This window comes from Lepidochelys olivacea (assembly GCF_965140295.1).
Source record: "Lepidochelys olivacea isolate rLepOli2 genome assembly, chromosome: 1".
In the NCBI taxonomy this organism is placed as follows: Eukaryota; Metazoa; Chordata; order Testudines; family Cheloniidae; genus Lepidochelys; species Lepidochelys olivacea.
Genome location: NC_140411.1, coordinates 120,593,643 through 120,610,029, shown reverse-complemented (window position 1 = coordinate 120,610,029; position 16,387 = coordinate 120,593,643). Strand labels below are relative to the sequence as shown.

The 16,387-nt window shown below is 41.6% G+C and overlaps 1 protein-coding gene across 3 annotated transcripts in view; it reads right to left on the bottom strand.

The window, feature by feature from the left end:
• The window catches only part of AFF3 (ALF transcription elongation factor 3), a 478,017-nt gene that overhangs the window by 70,418 nt on the left and 391,212 nt on the right, over positions 1-16,387 (bottom strand). For 2 of the 3 annotated variants that reach the window (XM_084641601.1, XM_084641602.1), the window contains one exon: positions 589-754. In XM_084641601.1, coding sequence (XP_084497727.1) covers positions 589-754 — 166 coding nt within the window. The remainder of the gene's footprint in view (positions 1-588; positions 755-16,387) is intronic. The other variant, XM_084641603.1, reaches the window with a different exon arrangement.

Below are 16,387 nucleotides of genomic sequence, written 5' to 3'. Positions count from 1 at the left end.
CCTAGCTAATTATTCCCCATTCTGTAGTTGTGTATTTGCTTTTTCCTTCCCAAGTGTAGTACTCTGAATTTTGTCCTATTGAATCTCATCTTGTTGGTTTTAGACCAATGCTCCAATTTGTCAAGGTTGTTTTGAATTCTAACCCCATCCTCCGAAATGCTTGGAACCTCTCCCAGCGTGGTGTCATCCACAATTTTCATAAGCATAATCTTGACTTTATTATCCAAGTCATTAATGAAAATATTGACTAGTACCAGACCCCTGTGGGATCTCAATAGATAAATTCTCCCAGTTTGCCAGTGAAACATTGATAACTACTCTTTGAATACAGTCTTTAAATCAGTTATGTATCCACCTTATAGTAATTTAATCTAGATCACATTTCCCTAGTTGGCATATCTTTTTGTGTATGCTTTTGTTGAGGAATGCATTTCAGAATGACCCAAGGACAGGGGATCCCTGGGCCTCCCCCATTCCATTTTTTTTTGGCCTCCCCACAGCCTCCCTATGTTTCTTGGCTAGCTAAGGGCCCGAGTGGGTGGAATATCTCAGCTGCCACCCTGAATCATAAAGCACAGGAGTCCTTACCTCTGGGCTGGAGTAATGAGAGGGCTTGCTGCCGTCACTCTCACTCGAACTGCTTTCACTCTCTGAGTCAGATTCTGAACTGCTCTCGGATTCACTGGAGCTGCTGCTACTTGACCTCTTGCTGGAGACTCCTGAGGTTCTGCTACTGGGCTGCGGCACGACACTGCTGCCAGCCCGACACACAACCCACCAAGGGGGAAAGAAAAACAAATAAACAACATAAAACAAACAAACAAAAAAACCAGTTGCACTTTCTGCTATTTTTAGGGGGCCTAGCTCACAGCTGTCTGAATATTGGCAACCTGGGCTTTGCTGTTTTTAAAAATAAGTGGTCAGATGGGTTGAAAATAACTTTCTTTTAATGGGAAAAATACCCAAACTGAATGTTAGTTCCATACTAATATGCCACTAGCATTTCTTCCTTCTATGAGAAAAGGATCATATTTTCATTTCCAGTTGCCCTTTTCATATTTAACAGAAGTTTTAAGAGTACATCTCAAATCAGACGGTTCAAAAATATCAAATTTTAGAAAAAAAATGGAATATAGAAAATAGTCTCACAATGTCTACTGAATACTCATTATCTCAGAGGGGAAAGCAGCAAGATGGCAAAGATTAACAGTTAGTAAACTGGCATGTACTCCATAGTACTTGTCACCAGTCAACTAAAAAAACCCCCATAGAGTAACCTCTCTTTGGGGCTTTCTGCTGACACCACTTTTTTGTATTCTTTCCACATATTAGTTAAATAGAGATGATTTAGTTAGCTATATGCACAGCTATATTTACACAGAACTCTGCTAGATCTGAGGCTGTGATCCCGCAAACACTTAAGTGTATGCTTAAACATGTGAGCAGTCAATAGGATGACTTACATTCTTAAAAGTTAAGCACGTCCGTAAGTTTTTGCAGGATTGGGTCACTAAATTATGGACCCACAGACTACAGGAAAATATATTCTTTTCACTGATTGACTACACATATTAAAGTATCAGACAGCCATAAACATCTGAGATGGAAATGACCTATTAAGTCATCCAACCCATTCCCCAGGCAATGGAAGCTTCCCTGCAGTACAGTACATTTTCTAGTGATATGTCCAGCCTGGTTTTACGTGACTCATATGAATGGAGCTTTCACCTCATCCCATGGGAAACTACTCTGCAGCCTAACAGATCTCACTGCTATAAGATTTTCCTGCTATTTAGTCTAAATTTGTCCTCCTAACTTATTGTTGCTGTTTATTATTTAAACTCATTACTCATAGTGATCACCTTAAACCATTCTCCTCCCCCCTTGGTATTTATACCCTTCAAATATTTGCAGACTGTTATTCTGTCCCCTTGCAGCCATCTCTCAGCCAAGTTATACATATATAGCTTCTCTGATCTTTCCTCATAAGTCAATACTTCCTCAAGGTGCTGGATCATTTTTACGGCTCTTTTCTGAACTCTTTCCAATTTGTCTGTATCTTTCTGATAATGGGAAGCCCCAAACTGAACACAGTATTGCAGGTGTGTTCTCACCACAGCCACATAAAGAGGGACCATTTCCTTGCTATTCCTTGGTGCACTCGTCCTGCATATGTAGAGCTAAATTACACTGACTTTTTGGCTGTAATATCATATTTGAAACTCATGTCGTTTTTTGCCCATTAATACCCTTATACCACTTTCAGAATGACTGCTTTCAGGATTCTATCACCGAATAGGTGCATTTTGGATGGTTTCCCTCCACAGATATTAGCTTGCATTTTTTCAAACTGAATCTCATTTTGTTATTTACTGCCCATGTTTCCAGATGCCTTTGATTTATTTCTCTGCCCTCACTGGTGTCTGCAGCAACTCCTAATTTAGTATCAAATGCAAACTGAATTAAACGGCTGTTCACTTCCTCTTTCAGACCATTAATACGGATATTAAATGAGCCCAAGCCAAACACCCTGGCACCCCAGTAATCATATTCTCCCAGCTCAGAACACCACTGTTTATCATTACCCTTGCTTACATCCTTCAATCCATATCTGGTCTTATCATAGTCTCCTTATTCAAGCTAATATGAATTAATTTTGAGAGATATTTTGTCTCAAATAATTAATTACAATTCAAATATACTACATCTAGTGCTTTCTTTTCATTCACTAATTCCACCCAGAAAGAAAGGATCTGATACCTGAGCCAAGTCTTTTGAGACAAGAAATTTATGGGTAAGGTTCTTTCCTAAATTGAGATCAACTCAGTGTAGGAAAGAGGAAAGGCAGTCAGAAAGCCAGTTATAGCTTCCTAATTCTCTGTTCTGTGGAGCTCCTGGCCCCAGCCCCACTGCTCTCATTTAGGCCATCTGTTAAAGGTCCACAAAGGACCATCTGCCTGATATGAACTGGCATAGCAGCACTGTACCCACGTTCCCTCCCACCCCTAATATGTCCCCTTCCTACAGTGCTTAATTTGTAATGAAAAAGGTGCCGGGGCTCAAGCAATTAGGTGCCGGCGCTCAAGTAATTATTTTACTTTCATAACTGACTTGGCAAGCCCAGAGGTGCTGGGGATGTGAACTGCTCGGCCCTGGCACAAATTAAGCACTGCCTTCCTGCCTCTTGGCGTGTCTCCTACCCAGAACTGGGCATAGGAGCTGGTTCCATTGACTTTATGATAACTGAGCACTCCCTGCACTGGGAGAATTCTCATCTCAATATCTAGCCCCTTTGTACTGCCTGGGGGCAGAAAGGAAACAGACCACATAGGAAATCTGGCCTTGTGTGTTTTGAGTAAAACAATAAATAAAATGCAGTGAATGAAGCGAGAGCAGCTGGAATTTATTTATATTTGCCAAAGAATTCCAGTCAGGGATCCCCTTTCAGAGGCAGAAATTGTACACTAACAGAGATAGTCTAGTGCAGCAGAGACTAGTAAAGGAGAGTATACAATCCCTTTTCTGTGCTAAGGTGTTTATTATCATGTCCAGACATGTACCCAGACACAGTGAGTGCCTTTAAAAACTCACCAGTTGTTGCTTTTACCATTAATTGTAATATCTATCTCCTTGTTTAATTGGTTAAATTTGGGAAACACAAAATTTTCAGCACACCCATTTATAGAGCAGTGGTCAGAGACACATAAATACTTGAAATAATAAGCCTGACTGGAAGAGGACTCCTGAAGTTTGTTCACTACTTGGGGACCAATCAGTAGTGTGCACATGTGATAGGTCCAGTAAATCAGAGATGGGCGTTTCTCACTTTATTTCCTTACAGTAATAGATTCTAGTTACTAGCCTTGCTAATGAAATGGTGAGAACAAAGTAACTCACAATGTGACAGTTCTTTTAGGAAATGTGAAAAGACAAATGCTTTTTCTGACAGAGTGGTTAAGGGAGCCAGTGTTCTGAGAGTGTCCTACGTTAATAGATTCTTAGTCCTTCTCAGAAAATCATTGTCAGTGTCTGTCTGACAAGCTTCTTCAACATCACAGAACATCTGCACATTTATATCCTGCCTCTGGGGGCTGTGGTTTTAATTTCTAGCCCATCATTTTTGTTTGGCATTGATTAAAGTACTCAGAATTCCTAGAAAGGGGATGAGGGATAAAAAGCAGTAATATTTCTTTCTTGTTGTGACATAAAATGTTTTTTCTAGGCTGTTGAATAGAAATCATTGTTACAGCCATACGTATAAAATATAACTCTTGAACTCTTTACAAACATCTGGAAATCTATATTTGCCACTATAATGGTAGCCAATATGCTAAAAAAAATTAAACGACACAAATGTTTTTCTATTTCAACTGATACTGAGATAATCTTCTATCCCCCTACTATCTCCAGGACTGTGAATGCACCATGTTTTTGAAAAGTGTTCATTGGACTTTGATGGTTCAGTATAAAAATTCTTGCATGTTTCTTTTTACTTTCTTTTTAAAAACCATCAACCATGGATATGGTTCAATGAATGCTATTTTGAACTTCTCTTGTTTAAATATGCTAGACCATGCAGTCAAAATAAAACATAGACATGCATTTTAATCCTTGTGGCAAACAACACACACAAAAGTATATGGATTTATGTCTTAAAGTCAATTATTGCATGTTGGAAATGGTATTTTTATTTTAAGCATTTTATTTAAGCAAAAATATGGGTAGTAACTACCCGTACAAAGCCCTGCGATGAGAATACCCACTCTGATTGGCCTAAGAAAGCAAGACATTACTCTATAGAGGGCGCCAAAAGCTCAGTAAGGTACTTAGACTACGTCTACACTATGAGCTAGAGGTGTGATTCCCAGGTCAAGCAGACATTCTCACACTAGCTCTCATCTGAGCTAGCATACTATATATAGCAGCGTAGCTGTGGTAGCAGAAGCTGTGGCTAACAGCCCCAGATACCTACCCAAGGGTTGAGGCAAGTTTGTATTCAAGGCAGCCAGCATGGTGCTGCCGCTGCCCATGCTACTGTGGTTATACCACTATTTTTAGCACACTAGCTCAGATGAGAGCTAGTGTGTGTCTACGTGAGCTAGGAATCTCACCCCTACCTCATAACATAGATGCAGCCTTAAATGTAAAAACAAAATCTTAACCCTAGTTCACACCAATGCATAGGCAGTTCAGACAGCCACACAGTACTGACCATTAATAATGGTCATGCTGCTGTATTCTGCATCAGCCATACGTGACTCTTAGACAGAAGAACATTGAATGCATTGCAGGAATCCAACCTCAGGGTTACAAAGACATGCATTATGGATATCAGGTCAGGGTGCCAGAGAAAGACGTGCAGTCTGGCAATATTATTAAATTGATTCAAAGGAAATAGAGCAGCTCTGACTACTGCTGACCCTCTGGAGCCTGTTTCACCAGCACCTTGCATTTTGGTAGCATTTTATCCCCACTTTGAAGAGCTACAAGTGATAACCAAGACTACAAGAGAATGGAGAATCAGGCTCCATTCAGGAACTTCAGTGTTAGACTCTGATCAAGGACCATGTCGAGGCTATGTGACAGACTGACCTTCTGAAACATCTTCCTATCACAGACTGGGAAGGCTAGCAAAATGTCCACTCTTCATGCTTTCAACCTCAACAGATCTGTATAATTTCACTTTGCTAAGGTTTAATCTTATCCAGATTTTTGCTTGCAACTTGCTGTTTTGCTCAGTAAGACAGTCCCTTTCACACTGTATAGTACATTAATTTCCATGTCTGGAAATTGAAAATGTATAACTGGTGTCATCTGCATAGCAGTGATAATCTAAACTATTCTTGTTCTAAACCTGACTCTACGGGCCCACAAAGCAGCATGAAAAGTATCGCAGCTAGAGCAGACCCCTGGGAAACTCCACAAGTGTTCCAGCCACTAGATCAGGGGCGGGCAAAGTTTTTGGCCTGAGGGCCACATCCGGTTTCCGAAATTGTATGGAGGGCCGGTTAGCGAAGCCTGTGTCTCCCCAAACAGCCAGGCGTGCCCCAGCCACCACGGCCTATCCAACCCCCCCGCTTCTCGCCCCCTGATGGTCCCCCCTGGGACTCCTGCCCCATCCACCCCCTCTGCTCCCTGTCCCCTGATCACCGCCGGAACCCCTGCCCCAGCCTGCCCTCCACCGCCCCATCCAATGCCCTCTCCTTCTTGACTGGCCCCACCCAGGACCTCTGCCCCCATTCAACCCCCCTGTTCCCTGCTCTCTGACTGCCCCAACTCCTATCCACACCCCCACCCCCTGCCGCCACCCAGAACTCCCCTGCCCTCTATCCAACTCCCCCACTCCCTGCCCCCTTACCGCGCTGCCTGGAGCACCGGTGGCTGGCGGCGTTACAGTCATGTTGCCTGGCTGGAGCCAGCCATGCCACCGCGCCGCACAGAGCGCCGGGTCAGGCCGGGCTCTGCAGCTGCACTGCCCAGCAGGAGCTCGCAGCCCCGCTGCCCAGAGCATTGTGCTGGCAGCGCAGTGAGCTGAGGCTGCGGGGGAGAGGGAACAGTAGGGGAGGGGCCGGGGGCTAGCCTCCCGGGCCGGGAGCGCAGGGTCCCACAGGCTGAGAGTCCCACAGGCTGGATGTGGCCCGCAGGCCGTAATTTGCCCACCTCTGCACTAGATGCTACCATGATGAGCACCAGAGAAATGGCTCTACAAAAAAAAAAAGAAAGAAATACATGAAAAGTGACAAGTAGAATTCTCAAGAGACTGAGACTAACCAATGGGGTATGACCAATATGCAGTTTATTACATACTGTCATATTACTATAATAAAACTGTCATAGCCAACCTGTTCTTCAGCTAGTTCAACTGGATCTGATGACCCAACATGCCAAAGGACACTGCTGGATCTTAAAACACCAAGAAGGATAGGACACTTCTATCATTATGATTTATGCATCATTAATGACCCTGACTAGGGCAGACTTCAATTGAGCTTACAGAACATTACCTTCAAGATATGCCACCATGTTTTCTAGGATCTTGGCCAAACATTGCAGGTAAGAAATCAGCCTTGAATTTCACTGTACAATTGGATAGAGCAAGATCTTATTTAATGTTCAACACTGCCACAACCTTTAAGCCAGCAAAAGAGCGATAATTTGCTCCAATAAAAGAGGGATGTTGAGACAAACAATGTCGGGGGGACACTCTGGCCCATATTTATTTTCTGTGGAGAAAAAAGAAAACTGGAACAAGCAGTGAGAAGAGTTGCCTTTGGTAAACAAATGACACTGCTGGGGATCAGGTCCGTTTTGAGAAGTAAATGTGTTACCAGGAAAAGAAATTGCTCTGGGTCTGAGAATATCGAAGATGTGGGAAATAGCCTGGAGAAGGGAGGAAAGAGATTTCAAATGTTCCAAGGGTCCAAAAAATCTATTGCTGGCCTTGGAGAAGTTTAAAAATCAAGAAAAATATGCCAGACAAGAGTTTCAGTAAGAAGACAACACTTTGATATAGAAGGCCAGATCCTCCGCTAGTGTAAATTGACATAGCTCCACTGACTTCAATTAAGTTACATCCATTTGCACCAGCTGAGGATCTGGCCCAGAATACGTAAGAATGTTTCAGACTCTGTGATAAAATATGCCCCTAACTTTAAAGTAACCCTGCTTCCAGAGTCATTTCCCGCCCCCACCCTCACCCCCCAGCTACATGCTTCTATAGTACAGTAGCATTCTTCCCAGTCCTTAAAACCAATTAGGGGCCATTACAGCATATGGTTCGCTCCTCCTTTGTGGGGAGCAAATTCTGCATGGTAGTTCCTCTAAGTACAAATTGACAGCTTTGTGCTAAAATCTGCATCATTATCATTAATGCCTGGCACTAAAGATAGTGAGAGTCTCCCATGCATGCAGTTGGGAATTTCTTAGTGCTGATAATTAGCAATGAATCACAGAGACAGGCAGCAATGCAAGTGCCCCCTTCTTGCTAGCGTCCACATGTATCTTTCAAATACCCTTCAGTGTCTATCTATTTAAATAATTGCTCATCACTTTGTACTTCAGGATTGGGCCATTCCACTGCTGTAACACAATTGCTTGAAATACTGGTTCTAGAAGGCAGGAAAATACAAAGGAACAGAATTGGAATGCTAGCCTATTAGCATCCCTGATGGCAACTTTTTCAGTGATCCCACCTGCAGATTACCAACTGTCTCCAGGGCTTAATATATGAAAGATGGCTTTGTGGCTACAGCACAAACTGAGAGTCAGGAACCCTCTATTCTAATTTCAGCTCTTCTATGGACTACCAGAGTGATCCTGATCTGGCTAATTGACTTCTCTATGCCTCTGTTTCATCATCTTCAAAACGGGGACAACAATATTTACCTGTCTTACGGTAATGAGGTTTAATTCATTATAGTTTATAAAACACTTTGATATCTTCAGATAGAAAGTAGTACAGAAATGCAAGGCATTATTACATAGTCAGCAAATTGTCTACCTACTGATATATCCTGTGGTACCATTAATGACTGATTTTAGGTATGTAAGTAATTCATTTTCAAAAACGCTATTGGTTCTTAAAAAATGGTCCACTAAAGACAAAGTGGGTAGCCCTGCCATGGTCTCCTATTTGGGACTGAACATGCAAAGCAGATCTAATCACTTCCCTTTCTACAGCAGAACCGTTCCCACGAGTCTATTAATATCTTTGAGAAACAGAGAAGTGTTTTCATATTTCATTCATATAATGGATGAGATCTGGAATGGGAGTCATGATGAGTGAGAGTCCTGGAGGTTGTTTGGCTTGTCACAATACATAATGCTTCTGTAAAAGTATTATATTAGCTTAGCAGTGCCACCCTGGCACAGTGCAGCTAATAAAGTACAGCTGCCAAGAACAGAGTTCAGAAACTCCACCTATATTTTAACACTGTTCCTGGGAGTTGTTTAAATAGTTTCTGCGGACAAGATTGCAAGTATTATCTAATAATGCAAACCTACGGTAAATCAGCTCTCCTTACAGAATCAGGTTTGTGGCATTTATGATGCTTGCAATTGCTAGAATATTAATTCCTCAAACCAAAATAAACTGACAATAATATTTAAAAAACCCTCCCAAAATCACAGAAAACAAGGAAATCCAGTCTAATCTTTTTAGGGCCCTCTTTTATGGTTTGATTGTTACTAGAAGCAGCAGTGTGAAGTGACAGCTCCCACCTTGAAAGGACATTGTAAGAATTAGAAAAATACTGAAGAAATCATCCAAAATAAGTACCCTCTTTCCAAAAAAGACAAAAAAATTTTAATAATGGCATCATTAGTATCAATAGTTCTATCAGAAAGAGTGTGTGCCTGGGTATGTGAGATGAAAGGGTGCTAAAAACCTGCAGTTGCATTAACTTGGGACGAAGTGATTAGTCAGCAGGCTGACAGCTGTGCTGGGAGCCTGGTGCCAGATTCCAATGTATGCTTTCCTTAGCTGCCAAGTGTTTGCTGGTCTCACCAGATAAATGGAGCATCAGCAGTGTTTTATTTGACCTGCTCACAAGAAAAATAAAACAACTCTGACTTCCTTGATGTGTTTGTCATTGACCTTGCATCAGCTAAATATGAGCAGCAAGATTCCCCGGTCCAGGAAAGTTAACTCTTTATAGAATGGGCCTTCAAATGTCTTTTCAATGGTAATAACTAGTCTCCTAAAAGCTGTAAATACTGTAACATGAAAAGAAAAAACTACAGACAGTGACAACATTTCACATGCTCTTCTCTGGATTAATGGGCCAAGGACTTACAATAGGCTTTGAAACCACATAGAGATACTCTATCAACTCCAGTTATCCTCTCATTATCAGAATAAATCTGGGAGCCATTTCCAAAGAGATTTTTCTGAGGGCGAAGGAGAATGGGTTGCATGTGAAATAAGTTGTGAAGAAAACTCAACCAAAAATAACATAGTACTGCATATCTGCTCCCTATGACTTGAGGGTTTTGATGGCTTTTGTTATTTCTCCTTCATCTATTCCCCACAGACTGTCTTTTCTCTTTCCTCCTCATTAATCTGCTCTTGTACACAGTTAGGAACCTTATATCTGAGAATCTTCAGTAGTGTTTTAACCCAACCTCACATGCTGGGAGGAAAGCAGGCATGGTGCCTTTGAGTTAGAGATCTAAAACCGTAGCTAGGATATACTCTCCAAATCTTTGATGTGCTTTATGTGAGGATCCTCTTTCATTGTGACTAATGTGCTATCAAACCAAGCAGACTGCAGTGGCATCATCACTCAAAGTGCTCTTTTTTTCCTCTCCAGCGAGCAGACAAGAAGGGACGTCCTGGCTGAGATCAGCCTTGTTGCTCATCACTTGTGTGGCCTCCTCACAAGGTCTCAGGATGGAAAAGATAATTTTCTTTGTAGCCCATCATACATCGATAGAATTTCAAAGTAATTTTGAGCTTTATATTACTCTGTCATTTTTGTTTAAACCAGTTGAGCTTCATGCTGCTTGGCACCCACAGAGCTGGCAAGGTGGGCTGGACTGAAAAAGTATATCTGAAGTGACTGCATACAATGACCATTGCGTTTTTTCATGTACTAGGGGCAAGGGGGAGAGAGAGCGGAGAGGGTAAATTAATCAATTAACTTGCTATACAGCTTCAAAAATGTTACTGCATGTGAGAGCCAGAGTGTAACCTATTTTCCCAACTCCCAATATCTCCTGGGCAGTGGGTGAGACACCTAGGTCCACCTTGCCACGGAGCAAAAGACAATCACACCCATGAGGACTTGTAGATGTAATGTGTCCAGTGTTTGCGGTACTGATCAGTTGTATTTTTCATATCAAATAGTATCAAAGCTTTGGGTATTTTTCTACAGCTCTTGGAGTCCGTGTAGTAAAAAAAAATAAGTTCTGGGTGTTGGCTACTTTCAGACTCCACATTCCATGTGTTCCTCAAACCCCACCTCCTACCCAATGAGAGCAGCAAGATTGTACCCTTTAAGGACATTCTAGTCCCACTAGAATGAGGCGCTGCATGTGCCATCCTCTATGCATCCTTGAGTGTTAAAAGTTCCTCTGCCCATCTGAGATCAGACTACTAAGGCTCATAGAAGAAGGTAAGCATGAGTGGAGTCAGGGTATCTATTCCCCCTCCAGGCTAAAAGCTAGAAGGTGAGGTCTCCTCCCCCTCAGACAAGGAAGAAATAAAACAACTACAGTAGGGTTCCCATTGGACTGAAAGAAAGGCCTTACACCAGTTAGGGGAATGGAGAACTGTAATTTTCTAAAAGAGATGAGAGAGCAAACAAACTGGACTGATTCCTATAGCAGGAGATATATCGTCTGGGAAGGATCGGAGAACACTGCTAAAAAGAACAGTGTTTAGACAGGCAGGGCTGTGGCAGATTAAGGAATAGCAATAACACTGTCTAGTGGTCAGATCCTGTTACGATTGGCCACTATGGAAGATACTGTGCCACGGTGATAAATGTGGTATAAAACTGTGGATAGCGATACAGACTAGATATGTAGGGAGCCTGAATTCTGAACTGAAGGATCAAATCACCAGGAAAAAGGCCAAGTGGTATATGAACTAGATGCTAGTAAATGACAGCAAATGATGACAGAATGTTTTGCTCAGAGCATTTTGTGAAACAAGGGGGTGAGCTAGACTAGGACAGCCCGTAGCTATCAAGCTGAGCAATTATAATTTCAGCATGGGAATTTACAAGCAGTAAGAGCACATGGTGGGAGGAACAGTGACAGCAGCAGTGGGCATGAAATCTGGGAAAGACAGTAACAGGAACCAGAGAAATAATGAAGGTCATAGGATCCAGAGAGCTGCTCATGGCAGAGAGACTACAGTAGAGTTAAGATAAGACTACAAAACTGAGAGATGGACTATTGCCCATGTGGATACACTGAAACTTTGTAATCAGAACTTCACGTACATTCTGGGCATTACCATGAAGAATCATCACTAGACTATACTGTACTATAGACTATGGCAGGTCTATACTATCGCTTAAGTTGATCTAACTTACATCGCTCAGGGGTGTGAAAAAGACACCCTCAGAGCAATGCAAGTTACAGCAACCTAAGTGTTGTCCACACTGGTGCTATGGCGGCAGGAGACTCTCTCCCGTCGAGCTACCGCCTCTCACAGAGGTGGAAAAATTATGCTGACGGCAGTCTTCTCCCATCGGCACAGAGCATCTTCACCAGATGCACTACAGAGGTGCAGCTGCATTGGTGCAGCTGCACAAGTTTAGCGCTTCTAGTGTAGACCTGCTTGGTATGATGCTGGGATCTCTAATCCAGTTCAAGAGTTTGAAAGTGAGGAAAGCACCATTTCAGCTGTTCTGAATGGTTGTGTTTTATACTTCTGCTTAAGGTGTGAGTCCAGCTATAGAAATGAATGCATTTGGGGAAACGAAATGCTATTCAGGAAAAGGATTAGAACGGAGTATTGTTCTTATGGACCTCCTGAAGCTATAACTTGGATCTGATAAAAGAAAATACATATTCCTTATTCAGTTGTGCTACTTGATTAAATGGAAAAGGGGGTTTTGTTTTACATATAAACAATGGGAACTGTATGACTATGTATATGAAAAGTCTGTAGTTTTTAACAAAGTTGGAAGTTTACATTGTCAAAAAAATAAAATAAGAAACCCTTTAGGAGAGGCCTCGTGTTCTTTGCACTGAAGTGATTTATGATACTCACTTGCTAATAAAAATCACCTTCCCACTGTCTAAAAAACTTCTGTATAATTTATTTTGTTGTGTAAGTGTTAATGTCAAATACAGGGATCCATCCATGCTGTACTACCAGCAGGGACTCACGCTCAGTGACGAGCATCAACTGGAGAAAAATCAGGTGCAAGAATTTGAGGTCAGTTTTGCCTTTATCACTCAGAATGCGATCACCTGTATTTTGCTGTCCTCCCAAATGTCCCTATCAGGAGAAGTTTGTCCCACATTCTGGGCAATTTGCCTGGTTGTTGTCTTACCTATCCAACTTCCTTCCCAAAATAGTCAATATGGATGTGATGCTAATCAGGAAAAGGGCAATTTTTGCTTGTGTGTGACTTTCTTTTAACAGCTGTGTTCAGCATTACCGCACAGTCACTGGACTGCAACCACAGAGGCATTCTTCTCACTCTTTTTGCTCTGGCACCCTGGCAACTTGTGTCTGAGTATTATTAACAAGCCCAACCCCATGTTTGACAATCTAAAATAATGAATTTCTTATCACTTCCAAACACTGTGTTGCAATGTGTCGCACTACAACAGTTCAGCCTTTGGCTTTTAAATCAACAGGACTCTGCAAATGGCTCTATTCTCTGAAAGTCCAAATACAGATGAACTTGTGCAGATAAAATTACTAACTACTGTAATAGCTGTTCGAGTGGGTGTAATAAATTTAAATATGTGATGAACTCTTTCAGGTTTTACTGATTCTTAGTATTGCTGCTGCCAGCTTTTGTGTTACTCTTTAACTCAAGCCATATTACGTTGTCTCCCAAAGGACTTTCTTAGCTTGTCTGCTCTAGTCTATATGCTGTCTTGAAATTTACAGTAGCTCTTGAGAAGGAGCTTATTGTGAGTAGCTCTGCTCGGCATAAAGAAGTTCTAAGTTCTACTACTGGGGATAGTCTGTGTACATCATTTCCTATGCAGAACACCATTATGTTTTCTGTTAGCCTCCATTGAATCAAAGGGCTCTCTTTCAGATGCTGCAAAAATTATAAATGCTCAGACAAATACATAGATTTGTCTATCCCCACAGAAGGCATTAGACAGACTGGGGAAGGGCCAAAGAGAGCAACTAATAAAGTCCAGAGCAGCAGTGAAGAGGAGGTTAAAAGCTAATCATTTTGAAATTGCCTGCAGCCCTTAAAAGGTTCTTCAAATATTTTCCCTATTTGAGTAAGCACAAGCTATTTTTCTGCCATGTGCAAAACAATTATAGTCTGTTTTTAAAAAGAGCTGCATGTGAGCTTTCATTTACATCTCACACCCAAGAAACTCAAGAAACAATACAGGAAGAAATGCTCATAAAATGCAGTTGAGGAATATTTGCATGTGGGTTGGTTTTAGGATTTCAGGGGCCTGACACTTGGGGAAGACCCCAAATCCAAATTCCACAGGGCTAGATTCTGACACTTCTATTTCGGTTTAGTAGCACACTCCATAACTTTAATGGAAGTATCTATGGAGTAATGTAATAGTGAGTGAGGGGACTGGAATCCAGCCCATTGTGACACAACATCACAATATTTTGATGCCAGAAGTAATATTTCAGAATACATGGTAACCCTCAACTATAGCCCTGGCCGTACCTTCCACAGTCATGGTGCCTAAAGCTGGCCTCATTATAACAGAGAACACTAACCAGCAATGATTTACTGTGATAAATATAAACAGATGAAATCTATAATAGGAAACAATGACACTTCATATTTCAAAGAATAAAGTAAGGTCCAAATGTGAATTGAATCACTTTTTATATGTTGTCCATGGAAAAGAGTGTGGAAGGTTTGTTTATTCATGTACAGAATAAGTGGGAAGGGAGAAATAAACTACAAAGTAATGAGTATGATTTTATTTACTTTATTAATCCAGAGTGGTACTGATGTGTCTGGACACAGTGGCTCCCTGACTGCACCCTCACACAGCATGTTATCAATCCTGTGTTTGGATGAAAGGTGCTACCAATAGAAGAAAAATAGCACTAGAACTGTATGGCATTTTAATAAACATTTTATCTTAAACCATGCTGTGTTTTGATGTAGTTGTCTTTATAAATAGGCTCGAATTGCCTCAGTACTAGACATATCCTTGAGTAAGTCATCCCGTGTCTCATATGTTTTGCTGTTCCTGAACAGCCATGCATATTTTTAAGTTTCTTATAGTACTAGGAACTCATGTGTATCTTACTTAGTCTGTTCTTCAGCCTAACCTTTTTCAGGGTTTGGGAAGTTTGTTTTCCCTGCCTCTCCCTGAGACTGATGGACGGGGGTGAGAGTAGTCCAACAAAGATGCTTCTCCTTCACAATGTCCACAAGAATTTGCTGGCCTCTTCCCCATGCAATTTAACAATCACAAAGGCCTCTTTGACTTTCTGGAACTCTTATCACAGGCCCATTACCTCTAACAGCATCCTCCTGGTTACTGCTTTGCTAATATCTTGCATGCTATCAGACGTGCAGTGCAATGTAGCGTATATCGCCATATCACACAGAATTTAAATTTAGCAGCAGGATTCAGAAAGAGGCTATTAAAGGTGTTGAAGCCTGCATCTACTGCTGCTGCTAGGATGGAGGGATGTGGGTTGCCCAACTGTGAGAATGTATGTACTGGCTCTTTCAAAGAGTAGTAGAGACCCAGATAACAAGAAATACAGTAAACGTCAAAAAACCCTCAAGAATACAATTAACAACCTTCTCGTGGGTGGAGAGAACACTTCCTGTGGTCCTATACTGTGATTAAGAAGGACCCTGAGGTGTTAGTGGGTCTCAGGTTTTCTGTCTGATTCACAGGTTCAAACATCAAGCCCACATGCCACTGAAAAGTAAATCCATCTGCACGGAAAGGGAGCAGGAAGAGATAAAGGCTCATTTGTGAACTCTTCTTTTGCTGCGTTCAAATATATCTTATTTGCTTATTTGCCACATGGCATATTCAGAATCTGCAGCATCTACCTTTAAGAAAAAAATGAAACTAAGTTTTCTAGTCCTGATAGCTGCAAAAATATCCTTCAAAAATGAGCAAATATAAACCGATAGTGTTGTCGGCCGGAGTTTGCAGACAGTCTGAGGCAATGAGGTGTGTGAACTTCCCCATCTACCATGAATCTCAATGGGTTGTTGACTTGAATGGCACTTTAAATGTAAGCATTAATTAATTATTCAGTTGCTTATTTGAGCAGTGGAATGGGGAAGGAGTTAGGAATGAAGCCTGTGAGTGGGGGGTGAGGTACAGGAAGTTGTTGCAGGTAAGGATACGCAGAGAAGAGATGGGACAGGAGGTGTACACAGGGAAGAGGGAGAGAAATAAAAAAAAGAAGATGGAGAAGGAAGAAAAACAAAGGACAGCAATAATAGTGGTTGTAAATATGAGCATATTCTTCCACTGAATGATACTGAATACAGTAATCAAGTACTGAACACAAAATACAGAAATGATGATTAATAGTTTAGTTACTACATGAAGACCACAGTCTACTTTTGAGCACAGTGCAAACCATCTACTGATGCCAGGGGGAGACCCTCAGTGGATTGTGGGGTATATGTAGTCCTAACTTTTTACACCATAATTAAAAATGGAATTTGGCCCTCTCTACGTGTGTTTTACACCCTAAAGACCTATGTTGTCTGCCCATTAA